The 20913-nt window shown below is 32.4% G+C and overlaps 1 protein-coding gene across 1 annotated transcript; it reads left to right on the plus strand.

Annotated features, from left to right (window-relative positions):
• Positions 1 to 733: 733 nt before the first annotated feature.
• On the plus strand, positions 734 to 17693 carry LOC111904959 (rho GTPase-activating protein REN1-like). Its single transcript, XM_052767783.1, has 25 exons — positions 734 to 1446; positions 9418 to 9511; positions 9615 to 9698; positions 9844 to 9880; positions 10528 to 10604; positions 10674 to 10744; positions 10857 to 10935; positions 11312 to 11456; positions 11678 to 11794; positions 11902 to 11979; positions 12107 to 12162; positions 12272 to 12341; positions 13524 to 13608; positions 14053 to 14296; positions 14369 to 14566; positions 14660 to 14680; positions 14735 to 14785; positions 14852 to 14901; positions 15012 to 15072; positions 15185 to 15268; positions 15457 to 15525; positions 15607 to 15722; positions 16175 to 16226; positions 16388 to 16507; positions 16597 to 17693. The coding sequence occupies exons 1-25, from the start codon at positions 734 to 736 to the stop codon at positions 16873 to 16875; spliced, it is 3051 nt and encodes a 1016-aa protein (XP_052623743.1). The 3' UTR covers positions 16876 to 17693.
• The last annotated feature ends 3220 nt before the right edge of the window (positions 17694 to 20913 follow it).

Raw genomic sequence — 20913 nt, forward strand, 5'->3', positions numbered from 1 at the left:
TTTGGGTTGCCTTCTCCAAAGAAACTTAAAAAGGTAATTTAAGAAGAAAGAGAGAATATTATGGTTTATTAATATATTATAAGAATAATATATTAAAGGAGAAATCATATTTATATAATTAGTATTAGTCATAAATTAATTAGGAATTAACTTCGTGACTAAAAGAGATTAATTAAATAAAGGGGTATAAACTGTCAAATGCATGATAGTTGAGTTTTGGGTTGGCGAACCTAATAGACTAAGGAGGAACGAAATTATGATGGGGATCCATCATATTTTCGTCAAGGGCCTTATTCCAGAAGGTTCCTTGGGCTGCTTGGTGGCTAAGCTGTCCATTAGGGTTTAGACTTAAACCCTAGCGACCTGCAAGTATAAATAATACCCCTAGGCTATGGAAATCGGCTACACTTGCTTCCAAAGAAACCCTAGAGCCAATTTTAGCATCTCTCACCCTCTCTCATATTTCCTTCTTACTTGTGGGGTTTGTGAACCATTAGAGGAGTTACAATTGTGACTCTAAGCTCAAGATCAAGAAGACTACAAGGATTCAAGCTACTTGAAATAGGTAAAACACTTAGATTTGTTTTCTTTATGATAATTTCGAATTATATATGATAGATCTAGGTTTGTAAGTCTTGGATTCAAAGCATGTACAATAGAGAAACCTAGATCCAAGCATTAGGGTTTGTATGAGCACATAGGATTGTTCTTATGCATAAAACCCATCACATTCATGGAAAAGGGAGATCCGAAGAAATTATATAGTTATGAAAATATTGAAGCCAGTGTTTCGTACAATCCAATGAATTTTTTTGAGAAGAAACCGAAGAGAAGTTATTCTATCGAAAATTTAGATATGAGTCAACTTGACTTTCTAGTGAATGAAATGATGATCATCACTGCACAGTATAAGATCATTAAGAAGATTTCAAATGAAGATGATTTTCTTCATATGAAAATCAGATTTCATGCAGTTGTTGTAAAGGACCCTGAAGAATTATGGTCACTTGTGAAGATTAAAAGAGTTATCAATATTTCAAAGGATGTGATGTTTGAGAATATGATACAGAATTTTAGGTATCATGTTGTAGGAGCGAACAATCAAGCTTGTGATTTCTTAGTGCCTGACTTTCCTTTGATGAATCTGAATGATTTGATTCAAGTTGCCCTCATTTTAAAAGATATGGATTCCTCGGAACTCCAACGAACTAACAAAGAGGTTTTAAGGCTTCGACTAGGCCACATCAAAATCTTCATAGACAATTACTTTGATTGTCTAGCATTAACAGATGTAGAGTTGGCATCAGCTTTAGGAAAAGAAGTGAAAGTTGAAATGAAAGCAACGAAGTCTCAAGCTGAACTAAAGAAGTGTTCGGATGGAGAGATATGTTTGAAGCCATTCGGGATTGTGTTTTTGGGAAAAGACAAGAAGGGGAAAGCAAAGAGGTTTTTATTCCAGTTTTCAGAGATAGAAAGATATACTACTTCGCAATATACGAACTTCATTGTTCGTATGAATAATTGCAAGAAGAATAATGATGGAGATAAAGTTGAGTTAAGGAAGATAACGACATGGTACTCGAAGATATGAAGGATGATGCACTTGGCTGCACGGATTCTCACAAATTGAGAAGTTCGACATGATTACAAAGGGGGAGATTGTAGAGTCAAAATATCTTGTAATATGTCGAAGTATGTGTATTAGTCAATTTCGTATGTTCTCTATGTATTTGCTAAGGCATTTTTTTTTAACGAAGCGTAATGTCTAGCCTTAGTATCTTTTGTACTTTCAGCATCCTATAAATAGGAGCTGAACATTGATTTAGATAGAAGTGTTTTCTCATGTTTACTATCTGTTTTGTACCCATGTTCTCTGAAAGTAATAAGAGGTAAACCAGACCTTATTTACTTCTTGTGTTCATATTTCATCGTTTTACTCTGATTTGATTCCCATACTCGATTAAACACTTCTACAAAAAACAACTATTGAATATCAATAACCCTAATAATACATTTCTATTTTCAAAGATGCTAAAAGGTTATTAGAAAATACATACCTTAGTTTGTTACAGTAAATAAACTAGTAATCCTTCATTTATTGGTCTTTACAAAGCAAGCACCAGAAGTCCCGTGCCTATGATGGCTCACACCCACACCCTAGCAAGTTAGAGGCTAAAGAGGAGAGAGGATGAGGAAGGGAATTTTCGAAATTCTCTTTGGAATGAGGTGAATTTCGAAATTTATAACCCAAGGGGTTTTATATAGGTGATAGAGAGGTTAAGGATAAGGCAGGTTTCCTTAGATAAGCCCTTATCCATTTTCTTGCTCAGTAAAGCATTCCAAGCTTCCTTAGAGCCCAAGAATACCTCTAGAAACCCTATAACCATCTAGAATTTCATACTCCTCTTGGAGGTTCTAGAATTAGTCAATGGTCAACTTTTGAACATTGTCAAGTTTAGTCCTTCCACTTTTAATTAATCCAAATTAATTCCATTTAATTTCTAATTAATTCTTAATTAAATAATACTATTTCTAATTAATATATTATTCTCATAATATATTAATAAATTATTAATTTTGATTTCTAATTAATTTATTAATCATATAATAAATTAATAAATTAGTGTCTTTCTCCAAATAGCATTCCAGTCCATTATTACGTTTGAGGGCAAGCCAAAAGGACTTTGATAATAATTCAAGATTATAATAATTAGTTATTAGCTTAAACACCTTATCCAACACATAATCCATATAATAAGGAAGTTTGTGAGAATTCATCTGAATATCGGCTAAGATACATCCATACAACAAGTTAGGTGGCGTTGATATATATATATATATATATACACACACACACACACACATAACTTTAATATAGTGATTAAGGTACAACTCTTAACGTTCCTTTCTATTAGAGTCTTCGTTTATTTACTCACACACTTTTGAAGAAAATGCCATTTTGCTCTTCAAAAAATCATCCAAGTCCTAAATCTATCATCGCCGAACAAAAGTCAATTGGCAATGCGATGCGGTCATGCCACGACAAAATAGTCGTGTATACCATCAAAATCTCGCATCGTAGACTTTCCCAAGCCGTGTTACGGTTCTCCTGACATAACAATTAATTGATTAAACACTTAATCTCTGCAAATCAAGGCTTATATCTTTAGATCTGATTCATTCTAGTGACTTAATTGATAAAGTTTCCAACTTTATCCATTCCAAGGGTTAGATATATCCTAATCTACAACCCTTACTTGATTAAGTTCATTAAAGATAACAATTCCTTTCAAGGTTGAATAAGAACACAAGAAAACATGTTTTTCTTCTTTCAAAAGTCAAAATACATACTCAATTGCCAACTAAAGTTTTGGAGTTGTCTAAACTCCAAAAGCTCGTTAAAATGACCAAAAGTTACCAAAAAATCATATAAACCTTAGATCTATGCACAAACTCAAGTAAAGAAGTAAAATTTGCCACTGACATTGATCTCGAAGTAACAAGGAGGTTCAAACATGACTGAAGCCAACTTTTCCAAGATCTGAAGATTTATTATTCTTCGAAAACTCCACAAAAAATCGTAAAATCATTAACAAGAAAGATGGGGGCTTGGGGCCCGAGGTCTATGCACCGCTCCGTAGTCTACACTTAACCACATCATAACTTAGTTGACGTGTCCGTGACACGAACACTAAGCAACCACGCAATGACCCATCTAAAACCCCAAATCAAACTCATCTTTAAGAAGATCAAGGGATACACAACAAACCAAAAACCGTGTGTTATACCTCTTCCCCCCACTTGAATTATATTTTGCCCTTGAAATATGCCTTTGCTATAAAGCATATAACAAGCCCAAATGTAAATCCTCCATGCTCTTCCCAAAACTACTCACTAAATTGGCCTAATAACAAATAAGATCTCGAGACCATTAGTAACCTAGTCAACATCATCATTTCCAATCTATCTATTTTAACTTACACAACCCACAACAATTACATTTCATAACACTTATGACCACCTTCCAGATTTACATAAAAAACACCCCCTCCCCCCCCCCCCCCCCCAATTCGACGAGGAACACCCCCATCACTAATGAAATGAGTACTCAAAAACATTCTAACCACTCAACTCAACAAATTCTCAAATCCGAAAAACATGACCAAAAAGGGCTTCAGATGCTCACTTGACTTCCTAACAAGTCACTGCTACACTATTATTCCCACAAGCATAACAATGAGCGAACTGTAACCTCTTGTCATATCTAAACTCTAATTCTTGCTTAAGAGCATGACCACCTGATAGATCATCCAAGGGTACTACAATGAAAGCTATGGCTCAAAATTTCCAAAACCATTACTCTATTACCGATAACCAAACTCATAATAAACGACTTTTATAAACAAACAAGGGTCCATAAATGTAGAGCTCAACGGGGAACTTCTGACGCAAAACCATGACTTTTTCCGACAAGTCAACATTTCCTTTTAACATGGAACAAAACTTGTCAGTCGCTAAGCCACTAATAGCTTTCAACAAGGCTCTAAACAGTCAAACTATGACGAGGAAAAAACATCGAACACGAATATGTAAGCTTCGAACACAATTTTCAGGTTCCACCAACACAAGTCTCAAATACACAGGTTCATGATATATAATGACACCTTTTAACCATTGGAATGATAGGCTCATGACACAACATTGTCCTTGCTATCATTCCCCTACGAGCCTAAAGACTCAATGTCTTCACTTCCGTGGGCCTATAGGCATGCGACCATCATCCCACTAACATGCAGGAACCTAGTCAACATCCCCCTAACACCTGTCAACTACCCAATGCGTCCTGTTATTCAAGTAAGAATCAAGGACTAACTACGACCTTTATCTATATGTTACGATCCGCCCTTACTTCTTCATGTAATTATTATGAACTGGTCACAGTCTTTTATACCATTTCTACCTCATATCCAGGCACAATTACTATAATTATCATATATGACCCATGATGAGAACACACTTAACCACGCAGCAACGTAATTGATGTTATCGTGTCGCGAAGACTAAGAAACTGAGTTGTGACGCAACAAAAAAAAATCCTAATCAAACTTATCTTAAAGAAAATAAAGGGATAAACCAGAAACCAAAAATTGTGTGTTACAATTTAACTTTCATTATTAATATAAAAGGTCCATTTGATCTAAGCAATAGATCCTAGTATTGAAACGGTCCAAGATTGTTCTCGTATTCTCAGCCTTTTGGTGTTCTTGATTTAACATATATATATATATATATATATATATATATATATATATATATATATATATATATATATATATATATATATATATATATATGTGTGTGTGTGTGTGTGTGTGTGTGTGTGTGTGTGTGTAAGGGATATATCCTATACTATATATAAAACAAATTAGTCATATCTTGAATTTTAAGAGGTACAAGATACAAAACTTTTTATACAAATCAATTATGCAAAACAAAATCATTAATACTTACCAAAATTTTGAATACTTGAATTAAGGAAGGTAATTAAAAAATAAATTTGGACCAAAATAAAAATTTTAAAATATTAAATTCATCAATATAAATTAATTACATTTCTTAAACTAGATATAGATAATAATAAATTTACATTAAATGTATAAACATATAATATAAATATAAATTATAAACATAAATATTTAATTAAAAATGTTAATTTTTCTTATTAGATAATAACTAATAACAAAATCTAATAATTATTTTCCCATAAAAAAACTATTTATCGTCGTTGCTTTGTACGGGCACACATCTAGTATATATATATATATATATATATATATATATATATATATATATATATATATATATATATATATATATATATATATATATATATATATATATATATATATATATATATATATATCAAGAACAAAATCCAAGGGTTGTATATGATAACAACTTTATAGGCATTAGTTTGTTACAAATCCATCACTGAAACCATTAGGTTACCGACGGATTATAACAGATTAGACTAAATTTACATTTGAGCATAAAAATTGTGGGTAAGTCGTGCTAGCTCGGGCTAGCTCGAGTTCTATATTAATTCGACTCATGTACATGTGGTGAGGTTTAAAACACAATTTTGTAATTATAAACTGCAAGTCATACTATAAAAATTTTAAATCGTAAGGTGTGGTATTATGCGATACAAACAGTTTTATTAAGTCTACTCATATATAGGCGGTGAGGTTTGAAATACAATTTTGTCATTATAAACTACAAACCACACAATAAAAAAAATTAAATCGTAAGGTGCATATGGTGCGCGGAATCGGTTTTTAAGATTTGAAACACAGTTTTGTAATTATAAACTGCAAACCGCACTATACAAATTTTAAATCGTAAGGTGGTATGATGTGGTGCAGTCGGTTTTATTAAGTCCACTCATGTATAGTTTGTGAGGCTTGAAACATAGTTTTGTAATTATAAACTGCAAATCGTACTATAAAATAACTTAAATCGTAAGGTGTGGTATGATGTATTGCAATCGGTTTGTGAGGTATATGTCGCTTGATAAACACCATGACTTTTGACAAAAATAAACAAACTGAATTTTTTGCATATATATATATATATATATATATATATATATATATATATATATATATATATATATATATATATATATATATATAAAGAACAAAATCCAAGGGTTGTATATGCTAACAACTTTATAGGCATTAGTTTGTGACAAATTCATCACTGAAACCATTAAAGATAGGTTACCAACGTATTATAATATATTAGACTAAATTTACATTTGAGCATAAAAATTGTGGGTAAGTCGATTAAGTAAACTCATGTACATGTGGTGAGGATTGAAACACAATTTTGTAATTATAAACTGCAAGCTATACTATAAAATTTTTAAATTGTAAAGTGTGGTATTATGCGGTACAAACGATTTTATTAAGTCTACTCATATATAGGCGGTGAGGTTTGAAATACAGTTTTGTCATTATAAACTACAAACCACACAATAAAAAAATTAAATCGTAAGGTGCGGTATGGTGCGCGGAATCGGTTTTTAAGGTTTGAAACAGAGTTTTGTAATTATAAACTGCAAACCGCACTATACAAATTTTAAATCGTAAGGTGTGGTATGATGTGGTGCAATCGGTTTTATTAAGTCCACTCATGTATAGTTTGTGAGGCTTGAAACATAGTTTTGTAATTATAAACTGCAAATCGTACTATCAAATAACTTAAATCGTAAGGTGTGGTATGGTATAGTGCAATCGGTTTGTGAGGTATATGTCGCTTGATAAACACCATGACTTTGACAAAAATAAACAAACTGAATTTTTCGCATATATATATATATATATATATATATATATATATATATATATATATATATATATATATATATATCAAGAACAAAATCCAAGGGTTGTATATGCTAACAATTTTATACGCATTAGTTTGTGACAAATCCATCATTGAAACCATTAAAGATACGTTACCAACAGATTATAACAAATTAGACTAAATTTACATTTGAGCATAAAAATTGAGGGTAAGTCGTGCTAGCTCGGGCTAGCCCGAGTTCTATATTAAGTCAACTCATGTACATGTGGTGAGGATTGAAACACAATTTTGTAATTACAAACTGCAAGCTATACTATAAAAATTTTAAATCGTAAAGTGTGGTATTATGCGGTACAAACAGTTTTATTAAGTCTACTCATATATAGGCGGTGAGGTTTGAAATACATTTTTGTCATTATAAACTACAAACTACACAATAAAAAAAAATAAATCGTAAGGTGCGGTATGGTGCACAGAATCGGTTTTTAAGGTTTGAAACACTGTTTTGTAATTATAAACTGCAAACCGCACTATACAAATTTTAAATCGTAAGGTGTGGTATGATGTGGTGGAGTCGGTTTTATTAAGTCCACTCTTGTATAGTTTGTGAGGCTCGAAACATAGTTTTGTAATTATAAACTGCAAATCGTACTATCAAATAACTTAAATCGTAAGGTGTGGTATGATGTAGTGCAATCGGTTTGTGAGGTATATGTCGCTTGATAAACACCATAACTTTTGACAAAAATAAACAAACTGAATTTTTCGCAAATTGCTTCAAACATCAGCATTGAGCAAGGTTGTCAAGATCGGGATCTTGATCGTAAGATCGTAAGATCCTACGATCCTACCTATAAAAACCTTCTTGGATCGCAATGTGATCGTTTTATATGTAAGATTGCATATATGATCGTAGGATCAGGATCGAGATTGTAAAATCGAGATCCGATCCGACCCTACCATTCCATGAAAATTGCCAAATTTTGATTCAATTTTTATTATCTTTACACATTTACTGATTGACGTGGTCTCGTTATTAGTACAATTGAGAATAACCCTATTCTTGTACCGTTTTTTGAATTCTAAATGATCAATAACCATAAAAAAAATCTTTTTATATTTTACCCTCATCGATGGTAAAATTTTAGATTTAGAACTAACTTGTTATTAGTTTCTTCCTTCAACTAAAAGCTCAACAATAAAGGCGAGTCTTTTTTCCAGTTTATTTCCTTTTACTGTTCAAGCATTTTTCTTGAAAACTTGAAAATTTGTAGTTTTTAATTGAGTTTCAGAAGTTGAAATTGTTATTGATTTTCTTTTATAGTTAAAGCAAATAAGATGAAGGTTGTGAGTTGCTATTCTTGTATGAAAAATAATTAGTATTAATATTTTCTTAGCTATTTAACCATGTCATTAACCACTACATAACTAATTACTTTTCTTTTTTTGAACTATTTATCAGTGATATACCAAAAAATTTTGATAGTTATCTTTTTATGTAATGTTTCGTGGGATTTTAGGATCCCATGCAATCATATGTAAAATTAAGATCTTGACACCCTAGAGATTAAAAAGAGTCTTATACGGGGTGCATGTAATGTGTAAAATCAACGTGGAATAAGAAAATAAACCCTTAAAATTGGGAAGAAATGATTACGAGGTCCCAATTTTTGTTTGACCATTCGGTTTCCATTAGAAAATCCAAATCTCATTCCTCTTTTCACCCTTTCCCATTCCCATCATCTCCCAAATTTCTTCTAAAAGTCTATAATTTCTTCGACAAGGGTACATGTTTCAGCTATGTTTTTCTTTTATATCTTGTCTTTACAACTATTGCCTTGATTCTTCAACACATTTGATTTGTATCATTGATTTTGTGATCCGGATGATAATTGATTGTTTAATTATCGTCAATAAATTTATTAAGAGATGTTGTGGTTGAAATGCAGGCGACTGATTTAATTTGAATGAAAATAGACATCGTCGGATGCAATTTCGGATGGATTAATGCCTAATACCAAAACTCATAACGTTGATTCGTAAAACAAATTCGAAAATGAACAGACTTGATTCGAAGAAAAACTATGCCGATTTTAAAAACCACCATGATTCCAAAATCAATGCTGATCCTCATCCTCCGGTATAATTTATCTTCAATATTATCATGATCATATATTTTTATTAATATTATTCTGACATAATATTGCAATAATAAGTCATTTTCCATGTTTATCTTGTTTTAGGGAGATGGTGGTGGTGATAATCTGCCACCGCTTCCTGCAGGTTCTGAACAACCGGAGAGACAACCATCTCATAATGGCAACAAGGCATGTATTTTATTTGTTACTTATCACCATGTTTCAGAAATTGAAAAGACTTCTAATTTTCTCATTTGAAATATTTATTGTGACTTTAAAATTGGAAAACTAAGTTGGTTATGTTTAAACAAATGAATTAATTGATGGTTTGCAGGTTTACAAGAGTGGCCCGTTATTTTTGTCATCAAAAGGTGTGATATTATTATCTTTTTTTCGTACTTAAGTTTTATTAAGTGTCGCACTATTTATTTTCATGTGTTTACTTTTTCATCATCATCATATTTTCCATCATACTTGTTCTATAGTAGTAAAAAAGTGAAAATCCATGAATAAGGTTTCAGGTTCAATCAGTGACATGATCTTTCTTGTTGTGGGGACATTAAACATTCCTATTTAAAGCTAAATGCAAGCAATATCAATGCACTTAATCTTTTTCTCTATCATACCAACCTACTTTCATTGCTTTTTATTAGAAGATGGTACTTCCAATTTTTCTTCTATCATGTGTTGTACTTTGAAAAATCGATCAATTTATAGCATTATGCTTACACCCTTTTTTCAACTTGGAAAATTATATCCAATTATAGTTAGTGAAAAATGTTGTTGCATTTAGATGATATCAATATAATTGTTAGATTTTTTTCTACCTAGAATGCTTTAATAAGAAGAAATGAAAGTAGCATCATATGATAAATTATTCAATAAAAATACAATGCTATTTCTTGCATTTAACCCTATTATAATAATAAGAGACTTCTCTTTTATTTTTGACCACTATTGTTTCATATATATTATTGATTATGCATGTTTAATTATCGATTTTACACATCTTATATAGGGATTGGTTGGACTTCTTGGAAGAAAAGGTGGTTTATATTAACCGAAACCTCATTGGTCTTCTTCCGAAGTGATCCAGTAAGTTGCATACGTTTATACTTTTGTAATGTCAGAAATTCATCCATTAATTGTTTTGTTAATATTCAGAATGCATCACCTCAAAAGGCGGGGGATTCGAATCTGACCCTTGGTGGCATAGACCTCAACAGTTCAGGCAGGTTGGCCAGCATTTATTACACCCATTAAATCACCTTAAAAAAGCCTGCAAATTTTTGTCCAATTGACATCAGACTACTCACACCGAGTCTTATTTGTCTTTTCATGTTTCAGTGTTGTTGTGAAAGCAGATAAGAAACTATTGACAGTGCTATTCCCTGATGGTGGTGATGGAAGAGCTGTTACTCTCAAGGTTTTTTTTTTTTTTTTTTTTTTTTTTTTTTTTTTTTTAATGATATTACTCGTTGCATTGAGGGTTAATGTGGTAAATGAGTAAAACTAACTATTTGTTTTTTTTTCAGAGCACCATTGTTTTAAAAAAAAAATACTATATTAGAAAATAATCAACCGAAGCTCCGTGTGCACAAAATACGGTTATTTGAATGTCTTTAAATGATATTTTGTGAACAAAAGCAAATAGTTTGGTGTTGTAAAAAAAACAAAAATAGTTGGTTACGCATTTATGACATTAATAGTTATGTACTTGAACCCCTTTTAAACATATAGGGATTTCTAATGTCATAAATCGCTTCAACTTTTTTTTTTTTTTTTTAATTTTTTAATTCTAGGCGGAAACTTCTGAGGATTTATTTGAGTGGAAAGATGCATTGGAAGCAGCTTTGTCAAATGCCCCAAGTGCAGGGATAGAGCAAGGACAAACTGGGACACCAAAAAACGAAAAGGGTGATACCCATGATGGTTCTCAGGAACAGTGTAAGACTCTTCTTATACATGTGACTTGATATCTAATTTACAATGTGGGTCAGCTTAAGGGTTGTTGTGTATTTGAAAAACGTTGAAAGAAGAATAATTGTAGAAATATATATATATATATATATATATATATATATATATATATATATATATATATATATATATATATATATATATATATATATATTTATGCTTTTTTTAATTATTTATATATCCAACAGCAAAAGACGAAAAAACAAAATCAATCGTACTAGGTCGACCCATCTTACTTGCATTGGAAGATATAGATGGAACTCCATCTTTCTTAGAGAAAGCACTTTGTTACGTAGAAGACTTTGGTGAGAACAATCTATACATCCTTTTTATAATCTTATATTTTTTTTCTAAAACTAATATTTTTCAGTTAAATTGATTTGTTAATTTGTCCTTTTTTACATGATGTCAGGTGTCAATGTAGAAGGAATCTTGCGACAAGCTGCAGATGTTGATGATGTTGAGCATCGCATTCGAGAATATGAACAAGGTGAGTGACATAATCTAGGAAGCTATTTTTTGTTTCATAGTGTAGAAAGTAAGGCAAAGTACAAACTTTTGACAAAGTTTTTGTTATTTATTTTTTCATGCCAGTCATTTTCTCAAATTTGTTACAGGAAAAATGGAGTTTACTGCAGATGAGGATGGACATGTTATAGGTGATTGTATAAAGGTATGGCAATTATGTAAATTAACCTTTATTTATAATTGTTTTACTTTCTATTTCTTATTTAATTTTGTAAAAATGTAACTATGGTTAATTTTTTACCATACTGTTTCAGTATGTTCTCCGTGAGATGCCATCACCACCAGTCCCGGCATCTTGTTGTGCTGCTTTATTAGAAGCATATCGTAAGATTTCTCACTGTATATTTACAACGATTAAATGCAAGAAATAGCAAAATACTTTGAAAAACTGTGCAATTAAACATAAAGCTTATTTCACTAATGTAGATGAGTAGATCATTCTTAAATTACGATTAACTAATAAGAAAAAATATAAAGTACAACGCTATAATAGAAAAGGAAAGGGAAATTAAGTAATCTAACCATTATAAAAGGGTTTTTCAAAGAAAATAACCAATTTTTTTTTTCATTTTTTTGAAAAATAACAACTTTATCCGGAATGCCCTTATTCTGGAATTGTTCATCTTCCGGAGTTTTTTTGTTTTTTATTCAAAGAGTTTTTTTTTGGGTTCCTAATGTGCCATTCTGGATTTGATCTTCAAATTTCGTAGTTATTTTTTATATTTTTTTCCAATTTCTTTTTTGAAAGAAAATATCCCTACTTATGTCCAAAATCCATATTTCAAAGTGTTTAATGTCACCGTTTTTAAATAAAATGTTTAATTGTATGCACTAAATGTTTGTTTAATATTTTGTCAGATTTAAGTAAAAAACAAGGTTTTTTCTCGAAATTTTGAAGTTGTTAATCGGATTTTTGACTTGTTTTTGAAATTTCAGAGTTTTTTTTTGAGTAAATTACTGAAATCGTCCCTATGGTTTGGTCAAACTTTCATGTTTGGTCCCTAACATTTTTTTTTTTGCACATGGATCGTCCATGTGGTTTCATTTTGTTGTGTTTTTCGTTTTTTACATACATAAAGTTAAGGATCAAACGTGCAATTTTAACCAAACGATAGGAACGAAAAACGCAACAAAATCAAATGATAAGGATGATCCGAGTGCAAAAAAAAGTTAGGGACCAAACGTGTAATTTTGACCAAACCATAGGGACGATTTCAATAATTTACTCCTTTTTTTTTCGAAATCCAAATTTTCAGTGTGGAATCCTGAATGTTGGTCTTGAATTAAGTTGGAAATGTAGTTTTTTTGTCAGAAAAGTGTTTTCGCTTAGTCCGGATATTGTCTTATTCCGGACCAAATGATTATTTTTACTAAAAATATTTTTTCGGGTCCAAATGGTTTTTTTTTGCTAAAAATAATGTTATATAGTTATTTTCGTGATACTTAATTACCTAAAAGGAATTGTAAAGTATAATTATGAAGTTGTTTTCTTGTGGTTATGGTTAGGAACCGATCGAGCCACTAAAGTCGGTGCCATTCGTGCAGCCATTTGTGACACATTCCCAGAACCAAATCGTCGGTTATTACAAAGGTAGTTAACAATATAATTGCAAATTACTTTATCGATATAAAAAAAATAATTTAAACCCTTAATATGGCCGTTACTCAACAGCCAAATAAATTTTCCGTTTCCATCGGTTGTCACGACCACGAATCCACACGACAACGAACCACCACAAGCCACTGGGATGGTGTGTACGGTCGTGGTTCGTGACCACCTAGACCATGAACCCGTCCGTTGCAAACATACCGGACTGCCTTATATATATTAAAAAGAAAGTGCTTAAGAACAGTGTAGTTTTTTACTTTTGAAGTTTTGACAATTGACTTATTTATTGTGGCAGCTTAGCCCCTCTTACTTTTGAAGTTTTGCCATATTACATAACTTACATTTCAAAAAACCACTACTGCACCCCCCCTCCCCCCCCCCCCCCCCCCCCCCATGTCACATCAACCTAGTAAATAAATTGTGCAGGATATTGATAATGATGGAAGCTGTTGCTGAAAACAAGACGGTGAACCGAATGAGTGTTTCGGCAGTTGCCGCCTGTATGTCACCATTACTTCTTCGACCGCTTTTGGCCGGTGAAGTTGACCTCGGAAAGGGACCGGACATGGGTGGCGATGGGTCTGTTCAACTTCTACAGGCGGCTGCAGCCGCCAATCATGCTCAAGCAATTGTTATCATCCTCATAGAGGAATACGATAAAATATTCGGGGTACTCTTTAAATATCCTTTTTATTTGTCAATATAGATCTATGATGTTTATACAAACTAGATGTATTTGCAGGAAGAAGACATGTTAAGTGATCTATACTCGGACTCAGATGAATATGGAAGTGAGAGTGAAGAGGTTAGTGATGAGTATTATGAAGAGGATGAAGACGATGAGGATGTGGATGTTGAAAATAGATCCGAGCATTCTTGTTCATATGAAGATTCCGAGAGTGTTAGTTATAGTGAGAGTGGAGATGATGATCACAGCAAGGTTGGATTTTTGACTAATTTTTTCTTTCTTGGGGATGAAAAAGAAAATTATACTCTCGACCATTGATTTATGGAATGTTTTAATACATTGTAGGGTTCTGTTAGCTCAAATTCTGTTTCCAATGAAGCTACTGATGATGTAGAAGATAGTCTTTTAGAGGATGAAGAGTTCATTATCAAGAAACCCAAACGAACTAACGTAAATGTTGATAAGACAAAAGTTGTAATTTTTTTTTGGTCATTTAGTGTTTGCATGTTAATAGCGTTTAATATTTATATAATGCAGATAAAGAAGGGATCACCCTTGGAAAGCATTGATTTAGTAACCGAACAACAGTAAGCAAACACTTTTATGATCAGCATAATAATCAAGACTTGAGTGTTCTAATATTAAATGTTTATACTAACCATGATTTATTGACTTTCTAAATTCTATCGCTAATTAGAGCTGAAATTTTGAGGCTTGAGGCTGCCAAAATTAAATTGAAAGAGAGAATTGAAGCAGAGGTAGTAACTTTCATATTCTTGATCACTCTTCAACCAAGATTAATTTTTTTTCAAAAAAAAAAAAAAGCTGATATTCACACTGATTTTTTACGTTTTTATTTTTTGATTGTAGGCCAAAAGAAATACAGTTTTGAAAGAAGATTTGGTGAAAAAGAAGAATTCTTTAGAGGCGCGCCGTGTCTCTTTAGCAGAAGGGGTATTTACCTGATTTATGATTGAAAATCTCTTCGCTTCTATATTTTCATCTGAAACATTATATAAATATAACAAAATTTTATTTACCTAAAATGCAAACGACATGGACTAATTTTGCAGTTTTGTCAATTAAAATTTATTAGCTTGGAATTTTGTTACTTCTTAACATCTCTTCAATTGTTTTCATAGGTGTCAAGATTAGAGGAAGAGTTGCAGAAGGAGAAAGCGTCACAAGGAGCTATACAATCTTCTGTTGATGTAAAAGTTTATTTTCTTAGTACTCTCTTGTTTATTAGTTGTAAATTTTCTTTATATCATTAACTTCTAGATGTTCTAAAGACAAATGCAGATCCAGACGATACCCATCAGGTAGTGGCTGATGATTCTGGATTACAAAATCAACCTCGAGAACAAAGCTCCGGTTCCCAACCACTTTCTCCTGATGTTGGAAAAGTGTAATCTCTAGTTCGTTACTTTTTTTTTAAAAAAAACTTTTCATCATATGTTCATATGTTCGGTTGTCACCATCACTGTTTATGTGTTACAACTTTTTATCATATGCTCATCTGTCATCGTTACTATGTCACTGTCACTGTCACTCCCACTGTCTTTATGTTACAACTTTTTATCATATGCTCACATGTCACGGTATGGTTACGGTCATAGTCACAGTCACACTCATAGTCACAGTCTCTATCATTTTGACTATGTCACTGTCACTATCTTTATGTTACAACTTTTTATCATATTGTCACATGTCACGGTCACGGTCACAGTCACAGATATTGTGATTGCCAGTTTCACTATGTTATTGTTACTGGTATTAGTATCAAATATTATATATCTTTTAGTTATTGTGAAAGTATCAAATTTTATTTTCACAACACCTAACTTTTTTTGGTTACAGAAAAGATAAAGAGAAGGATCGTTTATCTAAAACTACTTCCCATAGGAGAAAGGTAACAATACTAGCAGCATATCTAATTAGACCCCATTTGTCTACATTAAACTTGAACGAAGAGGAATCCCAATGGGACACAAACTCCAATTTTTTGCCCTACCCTAAAAGGTGACATCGAAAATAACCCTATAAAGTTTTTGTTTAATTTGTTTGTAACAGGAGACACATTCTAGCAAGGAACACGTTGATAAAAATCCATTTCATTCATTTTCAAGTAAGCATCCTGAACGGAGTATAAGCAAGTGTACAAGCTCCAGAAGGCCCCCTTCAAAAGCTGAGGTACATATTTTATATATTTTTCTCTCTAAAATTAAATTTCATTTAATACTCAGTGACTAAATTTAAACATGTTTGTATGTGTTTGACAGGCAGCCAATACAACTTCAGCTTTGTCCAAAATAACAAACCGACTCAATTTTCTGAAAGAAAAACGAACACAAATAGCTGATGATCTGCAGAATGTGGACAAAGATTGTAAAACTCATAAACAGCAGCATAAAGGGAGTAAAAAATGGTCAGAATCTCCTCCAATACCTGATGAATCTCACATACAATCATCAGATAAAGGAAAAGAAAGCTCTTTTCAACAAAAGGAAACTTCTATGGATAAAGGAAGATCTGAAGATCAATCAACACACTCCAGATGATCCCAAGAAAGTTTTTTTTTTTCTTGATTTTTTTCGGGTAAAACGATTACTGTGTTGATATATATTAGATGGGTTTTGTAAGCAAAAGTTTATTAAAAGACTGCTAATTTAAGTGATTAAGGATATGAATGAAGATCTGTACAACTCACATGAAAGGAAACATGAAGTCTGGAGAAGTTTGATTGACTGTTTTTGATCGGTTTTTGTGATTTTAATGATGGGAATTTGTGGATTAGTGATTTTTTCTGTAATTAATAATACTCCGTTTGTAAATTCAACTATTTATTTTTATTTTTTTAATGTTTTTAATGTGGACCTTCTAGTTTGATGATTAAGGCGCTATTCATTTTTTTGAATCTCCGTTGGTTTCTAAATTAACCCGTATGGGCCATTTTCTCCTCAAGAGCTTTCATTTTTAGCAGAAGATCTGGATTTGAGCTTCTTATTGCTATCATTATTTTTCTGTATGTTAGGTCAATTTCGTTTTTTCATATATGGAGGTTTTGTTTGTTTCAAGTAAAAAGCCTTAAGTTTTGTGGAAAATGTCGGTTTTACCTTACGACAGAATTTAGGTTCGTTTATGCTGCAAAGTTGTAAAAAAAAGTTCATATTTTGTCATTTTTATGGGTTGAGTCGGTCTTATGTACGGGTGGCAAGCCAGATGTGCGCTGATTAGGATCTATTGCTGACATGCACTATTTTAAAAATCAGATCGGACTAGTTGGTTCAACCGGAAACCCGTCAGAAAACCAGTTTATTTATCCTAAAAACCCACCTGTTTTAAAAACCAGAAAAATCCACCGGTTTAATCAAAACCGTTGTGGTTCAACCAATCAAAAATGGATTTTAAAATTCTAAAATACTAAAAAACATGGGCCATTTGTAATTGGAAACGCCGAGACTATAGACCGCTTCGTTTCGGTGATATACCATTCTCAGGCTATGGGGACTGGTCACCACCAACCGATCGAAAAAGTGATGTCACCTCTACGCCATGTCATCTTCACCACCAACTCATTAAAGATAGGAAATGATTACCACTAACAATATTACTTTTTTTTTTATAACATTATACTAAATAAAAAAACATCATTTATAACATAAATAAATATTTTTATTTTTTTTATTTTTTGTAACATTATATTAAATAAAAAACATAATTTATAACGTTAATAAATATTTTTTATTTTTTATTTTTTGTTACATTATATTAAATAAAAAAACATAATTTAAAACATAAATAATTTTTTTGAACACACACACACAAAAAAAACAAATTTCATTAATTAAAAACATAGAAATTTAAAACCTAAATTACTAAAATAAACATAAAACATAACAAACAAAACATTACACTAATAAATTAAAAAACATAAAAAATTAAAACATAAAATCATAGACAAATACTACTCATCGTCGTCACCATCCTCATTGTCCTCATCCGCCTCATCGTCACCGTCTGCATTCGCATTGCCATCATCGCCCTCATCCTCTTCGTCTTCATCGTCATTTCCCCCTTGGAGTTGTCTTCCCCATATGTGCTTGGTCAAATAATGACATAGATTGTGATGTGTTTTACGATTTTGTATTTTCAAAACTCTAAAGAACTATGACGGGCTGCCAACTTGTATTACTACAGGTGGTTTAAGTATATCATTCTGGGTATATAAATAAATAGTCATGCCCTCTTCTTCTATCATCATATTATGTAAAATAACACAAGTAGTCAACACGGTCGTCAGTTTTGCCCTATCTCATGTTCGTGCTGGATGTTTTATTATATGCCACTTTTTTTTAGGACTCCAAACGCTCGTTCCACATCATTCCGTGTAGACTTTTGTGCTAACTTGAACAATTTTCTTTTTTCATCGGCTGGAAATGAATATGATTTGACAAATGTAGCATACTCTGGATATATCCCATCAGCTAGGTGATACTCATACTTATATTCATTTCCATTCAAAACATATGACATGTCTGGTGCTTTACCCTGTAAAATATTGTTAAATAATGGAGAAGCTTGAAGCACATTCAGGTCATTGTTGGACCCCGCCATACCAAAGAATGCATGCCAAAACCACAAGTCTTGTGAAACAACCGCCTCTAATATAACAGTCAGGACCTCATGATCACCTCGCGTGAATTGACCACGCCATTCATTAGGACAATTTGCCCACTCCCAATGTGTACAATCAATACTACCAAGAATCCCTGGAAAACCATGTTTTGCTCGATACGCTGCATACAACTATTTGACATCACTTTTAGCCGTATGTTGACAGTATATGTCACGGTAAAGCTCTATAACATACTCACAGAAAAGATATGTACATTCTCGACGCGTCCTCTTAGACATTTTCAAATACTCACCTGAAGCGCCTGCAGTTATGCCATATGCCAATTGTCTAAGAGCGGTCGTACATTTTTGTATTGTAGTAAAACCACATTTACCTCTAGCATCCCATGGTAATTGGAAAAACTCATAGTTACATTCCAAATCTCTAGCTATATGTAAGAATAAATTTCTACTAATATGAAAACGTTCTTCAAATTTCGATGGGTCATATAAACTATCAAGGGCAAAATAATCACGTACAAAAAGTTCATTTGCCGCCTCTCGATCCTGGTTGATCTATTTTCTATGCTTCTTCTCGCGGTGTGAACTTTCGCCTCTCTCATAAATCATGTCTTGTGTCGCAGACAGTAGTGTGCACAAAACCAACACGTAATCAGAATCGCTATCCATTTTTTTGTTGAATGTGTGTGTTTGATTTGAAAGAGTTTGTGTATTTGTTTTGAAAAATTTGTGTAAAAATGGATGTATATATAGAGAGAAATTAAATTAAAGGAAAAAAGATTTTTTATTTAATGCCAAACGGTCAAAAAGTAATCCACCAATAACCTTACGCAGCTTCTTCCGTCCTGGTAGCCACACCACCACCAACCCACCGAATTCGGGGGCGGTGTTCACGCGTAGAGAGAGGCTCCACGTAAGCAAGTCATGCATGGAGCTCCCTCCACTCCGGGAGGCCTCAGATAAAGGTGCATAACTATATTTCCTACCCTTCCTCGATATGGGATGAGAAAGCTTTACATTCTCCCTTCTTATTGCTTATCTAACTTATCTTTTCCTTTCAATTTTTGTGTCAATATTTTCACGAATTTAACCATGCCATATTTCCTTTTAACTTGAACATCCATCTTATTGCTTATCTAACTTATCTTCTCTTTTCAAAATTTGTGTCCATATTTGATTATTTTCACACACACACACACACACACACACATATATATATATATATATATATATATATATATATATATATATATATATATATATATATATATATATATATACACACACACACACACTACAAGAAAAACGTGATTTTGCTACAGAAGGAATCCGTTGCTAAAAGCTGAAATTCCATTGCAAATGACGATTAGCGACAGAATTTGCAACGACCTATTTTTGTCCCTAAAAACGTCGTAGCGAGGGTTTGCAACGGAAAAGATAATTTCGTCGCAAATGTGTCAACGGAATGAAATCTGTGGTAAGTGGTATTCCGTCGTGTATTCTGTAGTAGGATTCCATCGCACAATCCGTGGTAGTTATTCCATCACAAATTCCGTGGTGGTGATTCCCTAGCAAATTCCATGGTGGTGATTCCGTAGCAAATTCCGTGATGGTCATTCCCTAGCAAATTCTGTGGTGATGAATCCATAACAAATTCCGTGGTGGTGATTCCCTAGTAAATTACATGGTGGTCATTCCCTAATAAATTCCATGGTGGTCATTCCCTGGTACATTCTGTGGTGGTGATTCAGTAGAAAATTTCGTCGTGCTGAATCCCTAGCAAATTCCGTTTGATGAACTCATAGCAAATTTTGTGGTCATGAATCCCTAGCAAATTCCATTTGATCACTTCCTAGAAAATTACATGGTCATGAATCCCTAGCAATTTTAGTGTTGTATATATTATATACCAGATTCAATATAGACCGATGGATAATTGATTTATAAATTATATCCAAATA

The sequence above is a fragment of the Lactuca sativa genome, chromosome 9 (assembly GCF_002870075.4).
Source record: "Lactuca sativa cultivar Salinas chromosome 9, Lsat_Salinas_v11, whole genome shotgun sequence".
Taxonomy (NCBI): domain Eukaryota; kingdom Viridiplantae; phylum Streptophyta; class Magnoliopsida; order Asterales; family Asteraceae; genus Lactuca; species Lactuca sativa.

Coding starts and splice junctions, on each gene's coding strand:
- LOC111904959 (XM_052767783.1), top strand. CDS start 734: ATGGAAAAGGGAGATCCGAAGAAATTATATAGTTATGAAAATATTGAA. Junction 12,163..12,271: donor TTATAGGTGATTGTATAAAG/GTATGGCAATTA, acceptor ATACTGTTTCAG/TATGTTCTCCGTGAGATGCC. Junction 15,723..16,174: donor TCTCCTGATGTTGGAAAAGT/GTAATCTCTAGT, acceptor TTTTGGTTACAG/AAAAGATAAAGAGAAGGATC.